Genomic DNA, 18,915 nt, shown 5'->3' with positions numbered 1-18,915 from the left:
TATTTATTTATTTTCTTTTTCAATCATCTGTCATGATTTTTGTTTTGTATATGTACCTCTGACCAATTTGTATATAACGTATATATGTTATTATGTACCCCATGTACCAATATTTTGGTTTGGGTGAATAAATTGAACTTGGAACTTGGCAAATCAGTATAATAATTTTATATCACCGCATAAATACATTATACACCCCCTCTCCCAAAAATCAAAAATCTTAATACGATAAGAATTTCCGAGTAAACTAACCCTTTTTTGTCGATCTGTTTCAGAAAAAAAATTTGAAAAAAATTCTTGGTGTATCAATCCATACATAAAATCTTCTGAAGATCATGCACGTCCACCCAAGATTTATTAAGGCTTTGATAGCAGGGAGAGTACTCATATAGGTAATATTGTGATAATCACAATGGTGATGATTATAACCTAATCATTTTATTACCTAGAAAATTGGTGATGATTAGTCTAATGAAGTAGTGATGATTAGCCCAGAGGATTAGTGATGATAAACCTTAAGAAGTAATGATGACTAGTCTAGAGAGGTAGTGAGAGATTAGCCTAGAGAAGTAGTGATGATTAGCCTAGATAGGCAGTGATGATTAACCTAAAGAATAAGTGATGATTATCCTAGAAAAATAGTGATGATTAGTCTAGAAAAGTAGTGAAGATTAGATAGATAAATAGTGATGGTTTGTCTAGAGCAGCAGTGATGATTAGCCCAGAAGAGTAGTGATGATAAGCCTTGAAAAGTAGTAATGACCAGTCTAGAGATGCAATGAGAGATTAGCCTAGAGAAGTAGTGATGATTAGCAAAGAGAGGTAATGATGATTTGCCTAGAGAAGTAGTAATGATTAACCTAGAGAAGTGATGATTAGCCTAGAAAAATAGTGATGATTAGCCTTGAGAAGTAGTGAGGATTAGTCTAGAGATGTAATGACGATTAGCCTAGAGAGATAGTGTTGATTAGTCTAGAGAAGAAGTGAGGATTAGATAGAGAAAAAGCTATAATAAGTCTAGAGATGTAGTGATGATTAGCCCAGAGGAGTAGAACTGATTTGTCTGAAGAAGTATTAATGATTAGCCGAAAGAAGGAGTAATAATTAGTCTGGAGAAGTGACGACTAGCCTAGAGAAGTTGTGATGATTAGCCTAGAGAAGTTGTGATGATTAGCTTATAGAGAAGTATTGATGATTTGCTTGGAGAAGACGTGATGATTAGCCTAGAGCGGTAGTAATCATTAGCCTAGAGAAGTACCATCTTTACTTGCGAGTCATAACACCTAGAAATAGTAACCTCTTCACATGTGTGTAAAAACATTTGACACACTTAAAACCGACTTCATCCTTTTTGCAAATAATGCATTCATAATTATATGCAATTTTATTCTTACTTATTTAACACTTATATAATTATGCTTTTCAAAACGGTTTACCGTTACCATATAGCTTTCAGGTTTCGACGTTCAATAAAGATGTCAGATTTTTTCCCTTTTTAACAGGTCAAAACTCTCTTTTTTTTTAAAAAAAATTACAAATTCTATTTAAAGATCGATTCATTTAATTTCATAAAATCACAGTGCTATATAATTCCAGTCTTTATTTATTTAAAAATATTTTATGAGTGTTTTGGAAAAGTGTGATTATCATAATCTTATTTTGCCTGGCCAACAAATCGGGAAACTAGGACCTGCCATTTAGCTGCTGAATTCACATGCATAATTACTCATCTACGTACATTTTAGGTAGCTCAGTATGAATAACTTATTTCCAAAAATTAGCTTTTTCCATATTCATAGCATCTTTCCCTAACAAACAATTATGTGACATGTCTGTCGTAAACGGGTAACTGTTTGTACAGTGTATATTGTAATATTGTTTCCAGATCGTCTCCGAACGTCATAAAGTATTTTAAGCAATCAAATAATAAACTTTGCCTAAAAATAAGCATTGTATTATCAAACGTTTTTGAAATAAGCTGTTTTACATTATTCATTTATTGACTGTTTTCGACGAGGGCAACATGCATTTTTGTCGGACCCAAGAACCAAACTCTGGCTGAGGTCCTTAGGACAAAGGAAAACAGTTTAAAGTTCGAGGGTTGGGCAAAACGCGCGTTGCCCTCGAACACGGTCAGTAAATGTTTTGTTATACTTTTTTCTTTTTATTATACATGTAACATATCTTGCACTGTCTTCAATGTTTTTGATGAATATGACAATTTCGTTTATCAGTGCTATCTCGCCTACATTCATTGAGCTAGAAATATTTTGTGAAGTGTGACGTAAACCAGAAGTCTCTGATGAGACTGTAGCTCTACTGGTTGTACAAATAACAAAGGAAGAGAAAAGTAGCACTTGGACATGAAACTATGCAACAGCAATAAATAGAATAATGATCCATGATTTAATTGCTATTAGGCAAAAACTGTAGAAGGAGTAGCATTTTGAAAGAATTTTACAGAAATTTCTATTTCTAGTATAAGTAACCATAAAAACCCCGTTTATCAAAATCAAAAACCGATATTCAGAATTATGTATCTTAATGTAGTCTACTTGTGCACCAACTTATACGAAATCGGGCTAAGACTGTTGGAGGAGAAGCATTTTGAAAGAATTTCACAGAAATTTCTATTTTTAGTAACTATGGCAACACCACTTATCAAAATCAAAACCAATTTAAAAAAATTCATGTATCTTAATGTGTCTAGTTGTGTTTCCAAATTATATTGACATTGGATTAAAACTGTAGGAGAAGTATACCATTTTGAAAAATTGTTTACAGACAAACAAACAGACAGACGGACGCACGACAGACAACTTATTATCGCATCAGCTCTTCTGGTCTCTGACTAGTAGAGCTAAATACGCCATAGTAGTCCACATCTCATCTCACCGAGCGGTCCAACTTTTTTTTTGACTGCTCAATTAAACATTATAAATGTTGGACTTTTTTGGTATAGATTTATATAGGAAACAATTTTTTAAGGTATTACATTCGCCAATGTCTGTCAATAAAAATTCGGGGTTATACCTTCATAAACACTTCGCATCTCGTGTTAACTTGGAAAGACATAGGTATTCTTCGAGTCCTTATCATTACATGTACCCAGATGTCGTTCATATCGGTTAGGATGCAAAACAGGAGGGAGGGGGATAAAAGTAAGGTGATTAAAGTTTTATCCAGAGGTAAGGTTGGAGTAACTTTAATTTGAAATAAAAATGAGAATATTAGAAACAATTATTTTTAGCATTATCAATATGTATACATGTACATTATTAATATGTACACATAATAATAAACAAATAACATGCGTACTTACTTACATAATAGGAATTATACTAGGCCCCCTTAATCATCAAAACACTAACAAATGACGTCTGTAGAAGGAAGCAACATCTTAAATAAAGTCTAAAGCCCAAGTCACACTGAGTCTGCGATTAAGTTATTACCTGTCTGTGACTAAGAAACAGTATTCCCAGAAAAATTGTACAAAAGGCTGGTCTATCCGATAAACTGGGGGAGGCATTCTATTTTGTAAAATAAAAATCTTCAAAAATAGAAAGACTAGTATTGCAGATTTTTATTTGACAAAATAAACAGCGCAAGACTCGAAAGATGTAATTAAAATGTATTCAGCTGCACGAGCGCCACCAACCAATCGTTCAATAATCCGGGTGAGTTTTGCGGTAGCTAAATCTCCATTACTAATAATATCTATATTTCCTCATTTTGTACTTTATGTCGCTTTTACTCGGCTCTTGATTGTCTCTTATGAGAAAGGCGTTATTTAAATATAAACAAAACACATTCCCGTGTCTAAAATTTGACTAAAAGCAATTAAGTCCAATTATGTATGAGCGCATTTTTGGAATAGTTGTCGTGATCTGGAGACCGTCTGATTTGTATACGGTGGCTGAGATTGCAGAAATGTAAGGGAGGAGTAACAGGGGTCAGAACCCAGATTATGTCAAAGCGCTACTGAGGTAGAATTTTACTACCAAGCCTCTGTCACATGACCTCAGGTGATGTGGGAAAACTTGAGCTGGGGTCGAGCTGACAAGATTTTTGTACACTAAAATACGTCCAATTTGATGTGATTTATTTTTAAATTTTACCAGACACCTGGTTATCTAAGTAGGTAAAGATAATGTTAATGGCACTAAATCTATGTATAAACTAACGACCTTCCAAAAACCCTCCATCTACATAACCAAATAACAGTGACAATATAGATCAAGTTTTATCATTTTTAATTGAATATCAATATATGTACACTTCTCTCAGCAGCTACTTGTAAAATAACATATTGCACACGGCCGCAAATTTGTCACTTGTAAAGTTGAACGGGGCGCAGTCATCTTTTAGTGCACCAACACTGCATACAGGGACCTGCAATCGGATCCAGGTTACAAATAATATCTTTCCACAAGTCTTTCATCGCTGAATGGAGGAGTTTTCTTTCAACACTGTATCCCTTTTACTGGGCTTTGCTTGACCCGATTGTTGCTATAAAGCAATAGATATAATTCAGTGATGCAGCTGACACAATAATTCATTGTATGGCAAGTAAATTCGCCTACCAAGTTTCGAAAACAAATGTAACGATTTATAAGGTAAATATATACCTGCATATGAAGTGATTTGTGCACGGCCAGAGTTCTGGATTGACAAAACCCTTTCCCACATTCCAAACACTTAAACGGTTTCTCTTTAGAGTGGATATATCTTGAAAAAGATTCATACATAATATATAATACTTATCTTAATATTACATTTCATATGCATTTAACATAACATGTATACTAATAAATGATAATAGCTAAAGTAAAACTATTATGTCAATAAACGCTAATTGTTCCATTAAAATAAAATACAGCCAAAAAATTACATGTAAACAAGCGCAGAATAATTGCATTATACGGTATATACATATTCTTCTGATTCATATTACAATATTGAAGCCATTATTCTTTAATTGTATGTCTTATTATTTAATTATTTATTTTGGTCTTATATTGACAGAATATCTAGTGTGCTACGTCATCTTACCTATGGTCCCTTAGGTGGTCCTGGCGCCGGAAAGCCTTCCCACAAATTTCACATGGGTAAGGCCGCTCGTCTGTGTGCGTCCGTTCGTGGATTAAAAGATTATAGGATTTGGTGAAGTGACGTCCACAGTATTTGCAGATGAATTCCTTCTTAGTTCTGGCGGGTCCTCGACCACGTGGTCTCTTCACAGGGGCGAACACTCTTGGTGGAAGGTTACTGACGGGGGAGAAACTACTTGTCATTGGGTTATACCTAAAATATACAACATCCATAAACAATCAAAATAACAGAGCTGATGTTACACATGCATGTATAACAAAAATACTAAAGATGTTTCGAAAAAAAGGGATGGGGTCAACATTGCATTTGACTTCCAAAATCTACCTGAGAGAGCCAGAATTCATGATGACACTGCTGATGATTTTAGCCTCCTGTCCCTGGTTTGTATCATCTGGTTCACTTTTGACGCGTTCGTCATTATCATCTTTTTCTGTAGCAGATTTTGCAAGGTTAGCAAAATCAAATCGAGGTTTCTCAGATTTTTCTACAAAAGTAAATCCTTGACATTAAACATCCTTTTCTTCTTTAATTTAAAAAAAAATTAACAAGAACTTCAGATAACAAGAAAATTCTTTGAAAATAATTATTTCTTCTGGTTTTGAATAAAAGTACCTTTCTTTACTGGCATGAAGCTTGACGTTGAACTTCTTGGGGAAGGATTGGTTTCTATTGCGTCACCACCTCTCATTAGTGACATCATTGGTGAGTAGTTCCAGTGGTTTAAGGAAAAAGTGTTAATCGTCATGCAAGGGGAATACGGGAGAACTGACAAAGGCACGTGGTAATTTCCTTCCGGGTAAAGGTCAGCTGGTGAGACTGTATGTCGTGACCATGGTTTTGGAATACGGTATGGTGACGCTGACAAAATGTGTGGGGAGAGCCCCGGATGTGAAATCATGTATTCTGGGAAGGATGTTTCCATGAAGGTCGTTTTGGTTGTGCTTTCTAGATGAGGAGCTGTAAAAGAATAAAACAGGATGTCGGAAATAATTGAATAGGTAAACTGAAGATATTAATTTGGTGATTTCTGACATTGGGGTTTGTTTATTTTTCAATATTAACGGTAGATAATGGAGACAAGTGGCAATATAACACCAAGGATGATAGACTCCGAAGCCTCCTCAAACTAAGTGACAGTGGCAAGGCAAACAACATTGTGGACATAAGCGGGTGTGAAGAGAGCTTAAGGAGGTTCGTGAAGATCCAAACAAGACTGCTTAAGACAAAAACAAACATCCAAATGGCTCCATTGCGTTTGGCCACTTAGAACAAGTGGGAAAAGTCAAACGGTAGCTGCACGGGAAATCGTTTAATGTTAATCAACTTGAAGATTTAAAACCGCTTCTTGTTTATGAATTATTGTAAATCACTGCAATTTATGAAGGGCCTTGGAACTACCTCTTGTCTCATAGATGGGTGTGGGGCTACCGTAACTTCTTTGTATAAGCAATATAAATAAAATACACGGTCATAAAGTCTGATATGCTTTATCGCAAAAAGAATTTTTATGACTTAATTGTGGAAAAATTAGATTTTGAACATTTGTTTTAACAACTGATTCAATGACGGAAGTTAAACCTATTAAACTAAGTAAAGAAAATACCCAAGGGTGCACTTAAAACATTCTCCCAGAACCAAGAAAATAAGTTTTGTACCTTAGAGAAATATGCAAGATAAATAAACTATAAAATATTGCTGCGTTAATTCTCGTCAAAGATTTATATTTGATGAATATACGATAGGTAGTGTGATATCATCAGATTCCTCGAGAAAAAAAAAGATTTATGTTCGGAAAAATATCCATACCTTGCAAGTAGTTCACTCTTGTCATCATTTTTTAAAATTATATCCCGAAAAATATGGCAATTAATTTTTAATTTTGAGTTTATTATGAGGTTATATGGTTCATTATCAATCAACTCATTTATAACATCGTTTTCGGGTTTTTTTGTTGTTGTTGTTGTTGTTGTTTTTTTTTTGTTTTTTGTTTTTTTTTTGAATGTTTATTTTTGTTTTTGTTTTTTGTTGTTTTTTTCTTTTTTTTTAATTGCTTTTGTTTTTTTAAAACATAGCCTTTCTCTTATTATTAAAAATTGACAAATCATTTTCATCAACTGCCATTTAGGACTTCAGATTATAAATATCTTAATTCTTTAATTCAGTCACCTGTATAAACCTTGTGAGATAACTTTTATTCCTTATGAACTGCATGTTTGTGAATTTTTCATGTTTAGATAAAGGAATTTCAGAAAATACAATGTTATGTATTTCATAAGAAAATGCAATATTCAACAATTCCCTGTGCTGTGTACATACTAGCCTAGCAAAATCTAACCCACAGTGTAGAAACAAGGTAATACATATTTCATTTCCTTAAAAAAGATTTTTTTTATGAAATTGTTAATACACTTTTTGTTTATTTATTTCTTATTTATTTACTTATTTATTTTATTTATTTATTTATCACTAATTAATTTAATTAACAAAATTTGTCATGATTATCTTACAAAAAAAGCTCAATTTTATGGTAAAAATAAGACACACGGAAGTCTAAAATACCGAAATTGCAAACAATTTACTCACCTTGCTCGAGGACTTAAAATCCAATTATATATTACAAGAGAACTAGCGTATGCTGTGCTGTTTGAATATCAAAACGCTCTCCAGCCTCCCGAGATATTTCAACCAATCAGTGTGCAGAGAGAGCTATCAGATACCTTGTTTATGTTAACAGAGTCGCGCATACAGAGTCCTGGGAAAACCACCAAGTTAATCACTATAAATTACGTTAATATGACATTTCTGCGATCCAACTTCAATAACTTTTTACCCATGACTTTTGTTTTTGGGGTTCCACTCAAAGGAAAAATAAAAGGCGTTAAAATTTATTTACAGCTATCAAAGAGTTGATTTATTCGGAATTAAAAAAAAAAACTATAAGGCTAAGCTGGGGAAAAATAATTTTAAATCTGAAAGTATTTTTAAAAAAGTGCAAAATTATACATCTTATTTCTATCATCAAATTTTAAACTGACAGATTTATATTTTTAAGAAATACGAAAGGTACTTAAAAAGAATAAAATAATTGATTTACATCAGAATCCTACATGTACATCGCATCTTTCATCTTCTTTCTTCAATACACTATATATTTAGGATATAAAAGATAGAAATACTGAATAATAATAAAAAACTTACATGTGGTACCTATATCACATCTCCCTTCTTTCTTCATTACATTACGTATAAGAAATGATTTGGGCATTGTCATACAATATTCGACAATCACTTCGAGAGTCAAGTGGAATGAACTTGCATTTGAACATTGTGAATGAATTCGTCAACATATATAGGGGCCATCACCGGCAAGAAAACTGTCAATTGGGGGTTTTAAAGTTTGTAAACAATTCTATTCGGGTAATTTGCTAGAATACTAATGATATCCTCAGTGCCGATTTATAGCCGACACGAGCCGACGTTATATTTACCATAACGATTGAAGGCGAATCTATTTACCTTTACGATGCGATTAGCGATGATGACTCACTTGGCGTAAAATGACTGTAGTTTTTAAGTACCTTCATTCTACCTGTGACCGGTAACGGGGGTTTATACATATTCCCTCCGCCCACCCTTCACCCAGACTGTGGCCATCACAGCGGGCGACCCTGGTCAGGAGGCAAGAGCTGGTGCAGTGTGCGGAAGACGTTGGCATCTTAACGATGCGAGAAGGTCATCATCAATTGCTCATAAAAACTCACCCACGTACCCACATAAATCCAATGTGGGCAAATTTTGGTAATTAGATGTATATATATTGTCCGAACATGTAGATTTACCGTATTGAAATGACAATTATGTTGGCTTAACTGTCTCAAAATATTTTATTTTGTTTTTCACGAAGTTATTTCGCCAGCTTTTGTATATTCCCCTCGAAATTTTCTCCTCGTCATTTGTTGTAAATTTCACATAATTCTCACATATATTTTTTTTTGGTTAATTTAAACGGTCGTATAAACCTCACCGTCAACACAAATTCTGTTTAATACGGGACATGACGGGTCTGTATGGGATTGGAACTCGTGTTTCATTTGACATTAGTTTCCGTTTGTCAGAATCTGGATTTTCCTTACATAAATCAGACTCTTTCTCTCTCTCTCTCCGAACTTACTATTAGTATGAACTATTTAAAAAAGTATTTATTACATAATCTTGTGTTTTATATAAAACTCTAAAATTCATAAATACATTAACAAACAAACAAAAAAAAATGATTTAGCCTTCTACGCGTTACAAATTTACAAAGTGGGTTTTGTTTAAAGATAACTAAAGAGTGACTTTTTTTCATATCTGACAGGGAATTACTAGTCTTTTTTTTTGTCAGAATCCTCTGTCTCATATTGAAGCTTAATATGTTTACATTTGTATTGAATTTACCCATACAAGCATACTAGTATATCTTATACTCACTGACATATATTTATTCGTATAAGATGTATCAAGATATTTTTTATTTTTTATCAAAATGCATGTATTGTTCTCCAACTAGCAATGTCTATAAGAATCTACCTAAAGACGATCAAATGAAATAAGTATGATGCTTGAAAATCTATACATAAAAGACAGCAGTTTATGTCACCAAATTAGGACATCAATGAAATAGCATTATTGTTTGGTATAATGTAGTCATTTTGTTCCGGAGATCTTCATCGATAAAACTGACAGGAAACTTATGTAATTAAAGCTATAAAAAAGATAAATATAAAAACGTTAATTGCGCACATAATCTGGTACCATATTGTTTATCAATGGATTTGTTGGAGTATGGAGGCAATACAATTCCCTTTCTCACTTCTCTTCTAAAATGTTAAGGGTATCAATTATCAAATATTAAAAAAAAAAAACAAGAAATCATATAAAAAAAAAACCTATTATCTTCGTTGTGTAAGTTGAATTAATAGTATGTTGTAAATTACTGTATTACTGAAAATAGTATTCTTAATTAATTTGTCCGTCAACTGGTCATTTTAATTCATCAAATGTAAAATGACTACTGTATGATTAAGAGTAAATGACTGAAATCAGGGTATCTTTTTAAGGACTATATGACCGGAAAATGATTAATCCAGAGATATTTAATAATTATATGTATATATTGAAAATATGGCTTATCAAGGTTTGCGTTGAAACCAAGGGGGTGACATGAATTTTGCGTATGAAGAAAAGTAATGGTCACAATGTCAAATATTCTGAAATTAAATTTTTGACAAGTAGTTTCGAATTTTTGTAAAATTTAAACTGTATTTCTTTACTTTAAAAATTTAATAATAAAAACTTATTCATAATATATATATATATCAATTCTTGAACACTAATCATTATCATAAACTCAATAAAATGTTTTATATATATATATATATATATATATATATATATATATATATATATATATATATATATATATATATATATATATATATATATATATATATATATATTAGTTCACTTTACCTACCTAAAAATTGACTGGAAACACCCTCAAACTCAGATGAAAAAAAAATCTGGGTTTTGCTTGTGTGCCATCACCGTTAGCAATTCTTGCTAAGTAACTAATAATACAAATTGAACAAGAAATGCGGTGTTGCATAGAAATCTAGTAGTCACCTGGAAAAGGGCACTTACAGGATCCTGGTCCTAGATTTCCGGATCACCCTCCGACTTTTGCTCCCCTAGCACACCAGCTACTGTCGACTTTCCGATTTCCTCTTTTCTAATCAGATTGCATGTATTACACATAGACATGTATGCAACTGATACATTGGGTCAGTTGAAAGGAAATGTCAAATGGGCGGCATGACACGGCATAAATCAAGTTCTCTAGGTTTATTTGTTTTTTCTTCTTCAAATTAATTACTAAAGATGTAACCTCTTTACTTAGTTTAGGATAATAATTTTATATTCAATTTTTAAAGATTGTTATATCTGTTCTTTTTCCTTAATCTGCATTAACGAATTCTAAAACATTGCATAGTTTACACATTTGCAGTCTTTGAATAAAAAACCTTTTGAAAATATCGAAAACAAATAATTTTGTTTAAACTCTATTATCTGAAAATGAGTAATAAGACTATGAGGACAGAATTTGTTTCCTTGAATAGCTCCAGCTCAAGCGGTAAACACGGTTCGCATTAAATTGCTTTTCGTCTATTAACAAAATATAGATAACAAATTCACAAAAGAGCATACATCTTTACAATTCTTCCTCTTTAATCTTTTGATATCAAATGTCTCAATTGTTAAGATACACGGTTGTGTTATATTATTAAGATGTTAAATATGTTCTATCTTGGACGGGCCAGCAGCCTTTTTCATTTAGAACTCTTTTCTGCCTAAAACTCCCTTGAAACTTAATCCTAGCGTGGTGGTATAGCTATAAAATTTATGTCATCGCACCACAAACAATTATTCAGATGTAAGACGATCCTGATTAAAAACAAACCCGATTTCAAACTGAAATTGAATTTGCTACTTTGTACTTCTGTTTGATCCATTGACCCCGCGTGACCCGTCACACCTGCGAAAGGGAGAAAAGGCAATTAATCACCCTCTTCGTTTTTAACTGAAAATCTTAATGCTAAGCATGAATTTGATTGTTTTTTCATTCAAATGATGCCAAGTTAAGTTTGTTTGTTCTCTTTTAAGTACAAGGGTGGCGAGATTTAAATGAGTGTTTAGTAGAATTTTAATACAGATTTTAACATGGAGGAACCGTGGGATTCCTTTCACCTTCTAATTTGATTTTAGATGTCGTGAAATAAGCGGAGGATGATTTAAAAAGAATCAGGATTAACACGAACATAAAACTCAATTCTAACAGTATGATGTGATATTCTTTAAGGTTAAACTGCTTCTGCTAACAAAATGAAGTCGCTGAAATTCCTTTGTAGAACTTCTGTTGGTGATGTCGTAAAAAAGATATTAAATTTTACGACAACTGTGATGTTTATTAACACCAAAACACCTATATTTTATTGACATTCTAGCATTGTTTTTACATCAAAGTTACCCAAATACCCTTTAACTTTTTTTGTGTCAAAATATGCGTTGTCCCTCTGGTAATTCACATCCTGTTAATTTTCATGTATGATTCACAAAGGATCACTAGGGACATTACTGTAAGAATAGTTCGTTTTATGTAATACCACCTCAAACAAACCATTGAACGAAACTGAATTAATTCAAAAAGAGAAGTCATAAACAATGCCCATTTTACTGATTTCAATAGGGGACATTGCAAGAGTAGTTAATATGTCTGTAAGTGTAAGAGAAATCGCTCAACATATCGTTCCTAGATGGTATTCTTAAGGACATACGCAACGTACCTTACCTACTGATAATTTTTCAAGATATTCTTAATTTAAGATTATAGTGCCACCAGATGTTCGTAGACAAAAAATCAGCATGCATTACCAGGGGTTTTGAAAAGATATCAAATGATGAAAATTCTTGTATAATTAATAGAAAAATATACAAAAATTACTAAACATATGTTCTAGACATTTTGTTTATCCAAACTTGTTATAGAAGAAGTGGACATTAGCATATATAGACATTAAAATGTAGCACACAGTTCCTTGAAGTATTGGAACTTTTCAACTCCAGGGAAAAAGACAATAAAGTTCAAACTACCTTTCGTATGTCCTTAAATACCCTGTAATTCAACAGTATATAATACATGTACATGGAATACTTCATTTCTCTTTTAACAAACTATTTAATTAAATCATTACGTAATCTTTAATGAATGCCTAAGATAACATTACCGTGCTTATTAACCAAATAAAAAAAATAAAATATGGAATTGCTGATACAGTACTCTATAGTTTCTTCTGTGTACTTCAATTATTTTATAATGCATAGTTTATAAAGTGTTTCCTATCATTGCAAAACACCATAAATCCTTTCTAATTTCATATCATGATAATTAGCATTGGTATCTAAGGCTAAATTAAAGGAAAACTCGATTTCTTTAAATCTGTATTTTTAACATACCTTTATAGGGTAAATATATCAACGTTTTAAAAGACTGTTTCTAACACTGCAAAGAACCTTGAATCACATTGAGATGCATAAAATGAAAATTGTTGCATGGAAAGATTTCATATTTAAGCTTTATTTTGAGACTTTTTGAATTAAATAATAAATTAAAGAGTTATCCTTCCTGGCTGAGGATCGGATATCCTTAAGATGATAGATTTTTATCGGCACAAAATATTTTTGGGTATTTTTTTTTTATCTTACATGATAAAAGCTTAAACTTGTCGCATTTCTGATTTACTTGAAATAAAAGCGTATCATGTTCCTCATGATCACAGTTTATAAATTTTATGTTTTTACTACAGATAAACAAAACATCAAATTTTTGAATGTAGAAATGTACAAGTGATTTGGGCTAATCTGGAAAATTGTCTGAATTTGAATATAACATGGAAAAATATTGTATTGGGATTTTTTATGAAGAAAACAAAACTACTGTTTCACTCAATTTTTTATTATCTGACATAGCATTTTATATATATGATAAAAATGAAGCTTAGATATGAAAACAAAGAAGAAAATATGAATGATATTATATACAGTGTACTATGTAAAGACAAACATAATGTATCAATATGAGATCTATAAAAGATTGGATGTTAAGTTTACATACAAATGTTTTATAATATTTCTTTAGCTTTGTAATAATACTAATATGGGTACTTATTATGGACATTGTAAGATGAAGGATGTGCCCCACTGGCAGCGAGACTTAATATTTACATTCTTAATGCATTGAAATCAGGTGTTCATGACATTGTAAAGTCATATAAACAAGACGGGTTTAGGTCTTTATTTTACATCAGAGAATCTCATCAAGATTGGATGTTAAGTTTAAGTGTATTGAGGCAGAAAGAGCAGGCATTGAGAAATAATGACGTTGTCGGACGTCATGAAACTAAACGGCGACAGCGCCGGGTGATCATATAATGCCCTTTTTATTTAATGATAATTTGGCAAATAATCATCATATCAAGCTGAAATTTTCAACAGTTCTTAACCTTTTGTTGTTTTATGTTCCCTATGAATTTTGTAATCAACGATTACATAGTATTAATTTTATCGTATCAGTCCACGAACTTTTTGATAACCCCTCGATACTGAAGTCAAAATATTGAATTTGATTTTTTTTAAACTAACAAGGCCAAGCTATTTCCTTTTCCATTCTACATGTACTTTGTATGTCCTATTTTCAGTTGATTTCACCGAAATAAATGTTGATGACGAAAAATTGATAATGGTCTAAGTGTTGATTTTAAGCCATCGTTATGAGAGATTCGGGGGCATATAAATTTTGGTCTTTCCGTCTGTCTGTTAATCTATTTGTCCGAGAAAAAAAACATTAACCTTCGCCATAACTTTTGAACGGTCGGTGCTAGGGCCTTCATATTTCACATGTGTACTCCTTATGACAAGGTCTTTCTTTGGATACCAACATTTTTAAATTCATGACCTTGAAGTTTGACCTACTTTTGAGAAAAACCCTTTGCCATAACTCGGGCTTTCATATTTCACATATTTCATATTTCCTTGGGACGAAACCTTTCTTTGGGTACCAATATTTTTTACCTCAGGACCTTGACCATGGAGTTTTACCTACTTTTGAAGAACTTTAACTTTTGCCATAACTTCTGAAAGGTTGGTGCTAGGGCCTTTCTTATTTCAAGAGTGTATTCCTTGGGACAAGATCTTTGGATACCAACATTTTTGATCTCATGCCCTTGAGTTTGACATACTTTTGAAAGATTTTAAACTTAAGCTTGGCCATGAGCTGTCATACGAGGGCATCAGTGTTTCACAAATACATTTCGTTTAAACTTGAAATTCACAAGCTGCATACAAGTATATGTATTTGCAAATGAAACAAGCGTTTTTGATGTTATTTACATTAAAAATAAAAATTAACTAAAACTCATCAATATTATTTTAAAAAAAAAACTTTATTATATAATAAATGAGCTGCGATAACCAATATGTTGCTTACCTATATATTTAGAACATAAAAAAGAACGGATACAAATTTCTTTCTAATACATACAACTCTTAATCCATGACTAAATGGAGTTAAAGATTATAGATTTAATCAATAAAATTGTTTACTCCTGTATTAAAATATATTGTCAATGCTAAGCGCTTAGGCTCAAATCGGATGATCAGTCATTCTTTCAAATCAAAAAAAAAAAAAAAAAAACCAACAACAACAAACAAAAACAAAAAAAAAGCAACAAACAAACAAAATATGCATTAGAATTATGGTATTTTTCAGGTCAATGTTATGATAGTTCGGTTTCCAAAGGTCTCTCCACAACCAAACATTTTCAGTTGGGGAGAGCAGTATCAGGCAATAATTCCTTGACAAGCACAAAAAGGGGGGGGGGGTCATCAGCAGTTACTATTGAGGGAGTACAAGTATAAAGTACCTATGTATTCTATAGCATGTTCTGTATATTGGCAACATTATTGGGGGCACGTCTCCCATCCCCGGTTCCTACGGCCATGTCCCATTGTTGAAAACTCCGACTTATACATGTTAATTAGTATTTAGAGAGAGGGCGGTACGGTACGAGTTCTTAGAACTTTTGCCCAATCCCATTTGTACAATTTCTTAAGATCAAATATGTATGACTATGTTCAAACTACTGTAGATCTGAAATGTTCATTACGATTAACAATCACTTGCATGTTGAATTTGAAACAAATTTGATACAATAAGTCATCCTGTCCTTGCAATGGTATGTTACCCATTCAAGAGAACTCCATTTCCTCTTCGTAGCTACCTACGCAGGCGGATAAAGTTTCTGGGTTTGCCATAAATTTCTGGAGGTAATTTCAAAAGGAGGAAAGGTAAATAAACAGTTGCTGGACATAATTACACGGTTGTAAGTGACCACCCGCTGGGGACCTGCCACGGACAAAAGAGGACCACGTGGCCAGAACATTGTGGTATCGGCTAACGGCCATCTACAGGACCGGACTGAAGTTAAAACATTAAAATGTAGGTAAAATTCAGGCTGGATCATTTGTGAAGAAGGTTACTTAACTTTTGACTGGGTGGTGAATATTAAGTTTTTGTACATTGGTGGAGGCGTATTATTTTCTGATGCCTTTGAAGTTCTTTGATTTTCCACCGTGTTTGAAATAGATACAGACATACATGTACTATACTTATGTTGTTACTATTGACTGCTGTCTTTAAGAGAGTAATCTGGAATCTTTATGTGTTTTAAATTTAAATTTCCACTCTTTTGACATTCATCTTAAATTCGTTTACATAATATAACAACTTTTGGTCAGAATAATACAAAAGCTCTTTAATTAAAAAATAATGATGATGATGAAAATTGTCAACTGTAATATTTTTTGATCGATTACACATATTATGGCATATCAAACGTTGCAATATTCGATCTTTTTCATCACATATATACATTCACTGTTCTATTTTTACACTGTACAGATCTCTATGACACTTTATTGCGTTTAAAATTAAAAAAAGAAAAAGAATAGTAAACATTTTTTTACTCCATTTTATGAGAAAAGGAACACTGGTTTGTGTTCTATACCACATGATGAAACTATGCCTGCACATTTGACAGAAATTATTGCATGAGTTATGCAGGGTCTTGTGTGATGATAAACCCGCTGATAAACAATGCTTTGCAAACTTTTGACCAGATTAAAAACAACACTGGGAAAGCAATTATTTCTTATCCAGTTTAAACAAAAGTGAAGTTTACCGAGAATATCAAGGCGGTAGTTTATTTTTCGGTTCGCGGACAGGATAAATTGGTAGCGCCGCCGTGAATAGCAATTTGTTCAGATACTGTCCGACAGGGTGAAAGGCAATGTTGTCTTCAACAATCATGTACACACTCTATAATAAAGTATGTCGAATTCAATGTAAAAGTTCACAACAAATATATAAAAACGGTCCACGTAACAGTTATCAATTCAAATTTCAAAAATGATTTAGAGTTGTAAAATTTTAAATATTTTATTCGAAATTTCAAACTAATCTCATATTTTTAAAAATTAGTTCAAATGTCTATTTTAAATAAAAATCTGTATTTAGAAAATGAATTTTATAATATATTTGGAAAATTTGAAGATACCGGCAGTATTTCCAAAATAAAATCGGGTTTGGCAATTTAACTTTTTGGTATTTTTGGATATATTTCGTAAGATTCTTTTATAAAAATCAAAATGTAAAACTTTTTTGTTTTCTAACATTTGAGTGTTTGAATCAAAATTCTTAATTTCTAAAAATCTTAAACGTTTTGAAGGTTGTTATTTGGAAGTTTGAATTAAATTTTGAAAGATCAAAAGACGACAATTGGCAAATTGTTAAGCGTAAATTTTCTAAATACATGTAATAGATATACAAACTCAAAATATTAAAATTCATGCACTAAAATAATTTTTGAAAAAAAAAATAATTTTTAAGGATAAGAATTTTACAAAAAATTAAAAACGTGCTTGCAAAATTGAATATTAAGATTTTTTAACTAACATTTTTAAATTTTAAAATACGAAATCGGGTTTAGTTTTTTGAAATTTATATATAGAATTCTGAAGTAAAATATCAAAATTCTAAAACTCTAAATTATTTTAGATACTACAAAGTCGGAGCAAATATATCATCACATTTATTACACTATGGAAAAATGCAGATTATCGAATATATGAAGAAAGCAATTCATTGTTTCATTTAAGTTATAAAAATCGAGAACATAAGCACGAAAGAAAAATTACTAATGTAAAATAGGTAATAGAAATGAAGAGGTAATTAGAATTAAAATGTAAATGAGAAAAGCGTGTAGGACACGTGCACACAGAAAAGCTGAAAACATTTTCTATTTTACATATGATAATCTTAATAAGACATAATAGTTATAGGAGAACAAGGGTTATCAGAGGGGTAAATCTCTTATTACGGCCGCCAAAGACATTGGTTGGTAGAGGGCGTTGCTAAGTTTACTGATGTCGCTTACTTGCGTTGTAGAACTATGGTTCTATGGCTTGATCTCAGTTGTCGCCATCACAATTACTTTGCACACTGTCCTTATCTGGTACACCTTCGAAATATTAAGATTAAACAATATTAAGTTGTCAATGATATAGTCATCGATAAGATCATTCTTTTTGGCGCCAATAGATATGTTTTGGGCATTTTTAAATTCTTCTAGGATGATGTTGACCCGCTATATCAGAAAATGCCCGTTCTGTTTACGTTCGTGTGTGTGCATATTGAATCAGAAAATGTCTTGTAATAGTTATTAACTACTTAATATGTTCTGGTTTAATATCATACCTTGTTTTACTTCATTGTATACAATGTGAAATCTATCAAAGTATACCATAAAATACGTAAATGAATAAATAAAAATCGATATACCTTTAGTGTACATTTATATTTCATTAAAAATGCAGGGGATGAAATCTAGGTACAACTGTGACGTTTTATGGACAGGGTTACTCTCTGAGTCACTGGCGGCCGTGTCATGAGCCTGGAAGCACCGAGTCGCTCCTCTGAGAGCTGTCCCCCTGTGTCGGTGCCACGGCTACTGAATTCTCCGACTTCTAAAGCCGATCATCAAACATCAAGTCTTCATAATCGAGATCTTAATGAACTTCTATATTGAATTTCAAGAGCACTCTCAGATTATCGTAATATTTACAAAGATAGAAAAATCGAGGGTATCTTCC

At 32.2% G+C, this 18,915-nt stretch overlaps 1 protein-coding gene across 2 annotated transcripts; it reads right to left on the bottom strand.

Annotated features, from left to right (window-relative positions):
* Positions 1-4,281: 4,281 nt before the first annotated feature.
* LOC133190371 (protein odd-skipped-related 2-like) lies at positions 4,282-8,458 on the bottom strand. 2 transcript variants are annotated; one of them, XM_061326007.1, is made up of 6 exons: positions 8,311-8,458; positions 5,725-6,069; positions 5,437-5,596; positions 5,053-5,304; positions 4,629-4,728; positions 4,282-4,509 (listed from the first exon to the last, which is right to left on the bottom strand). In XM_061326007.1, the coding sequence occupies exons 1-6, from the start codon at positions 8,381-8,383 to the stop codon at positions 4,438-4,440; spliced, it is 1,002 nt and encodes a 333-aa protein (XP_061181991.1). In that variant the 5' UTR covers positions 8,384-8,458; the 3' UTR covers positions 4,282-4,437. The 2 variants fall into 2 exon arrangements, with proteins under 2 accessions (XP_061181991.1, XP_061182078.1); XM_061326094.1 differs by lacking the exon at positions 8,311-8,458 and adding an exon at positions 7,696-7,789.
* Between the last annotated feature and the right edge of the window lie 10,457 nt (positions 8,459-18,915).

The sequence above is a fragment of the Saccostrea echinata genome, unplaced genomic scaffold (assembly GCF_033153115.1).
Source record: "Saccostrea echinata isolate AGI-Se365-2 ecotype Australia unplaced genomic scaffold, CSIRO_AGI_Sech_v1 ptg000001l, whole genome shotgun sequence".
Classification (NCBI taxonomy): domain Eukaryota; kingdom Metazoa; phylum Mollusca; class Bivalvia; order Ostreida; family Ostreidae; genus Saccostrea; species Saccostrea echinata.
The sequence above is the reverse complement of the archived record's forward strand: the minus strand, read 5'-3'. Positions and strand labels throughout refer to the sequence as shown.

Excerpts from the sequence above, each read along its gene's own strand:
- LOC133190371 (XM_061326007.1), bottom strand. The coding sequence starts at position 8,383 with ATGACAATGCCCAAATCATTTCTTATACGTAATGTAATGAAGAAAGAA. Across the intron at positions 5,597-5,724 it reads CTTCATGCCAGTAAAGAAAG|AAAAATCTGAGAAACCTCGA; the intron begins GTACTTTTATTC and ends TTACTTTTGTAG. Across the intron at positions 4,729-5,052 it reads GACCACCTAAGGGACCATAG|ATATATCCACTCTAAAGAGA; the intron begins GTAAGATGACGT and ends ATCTTTTTCAAG.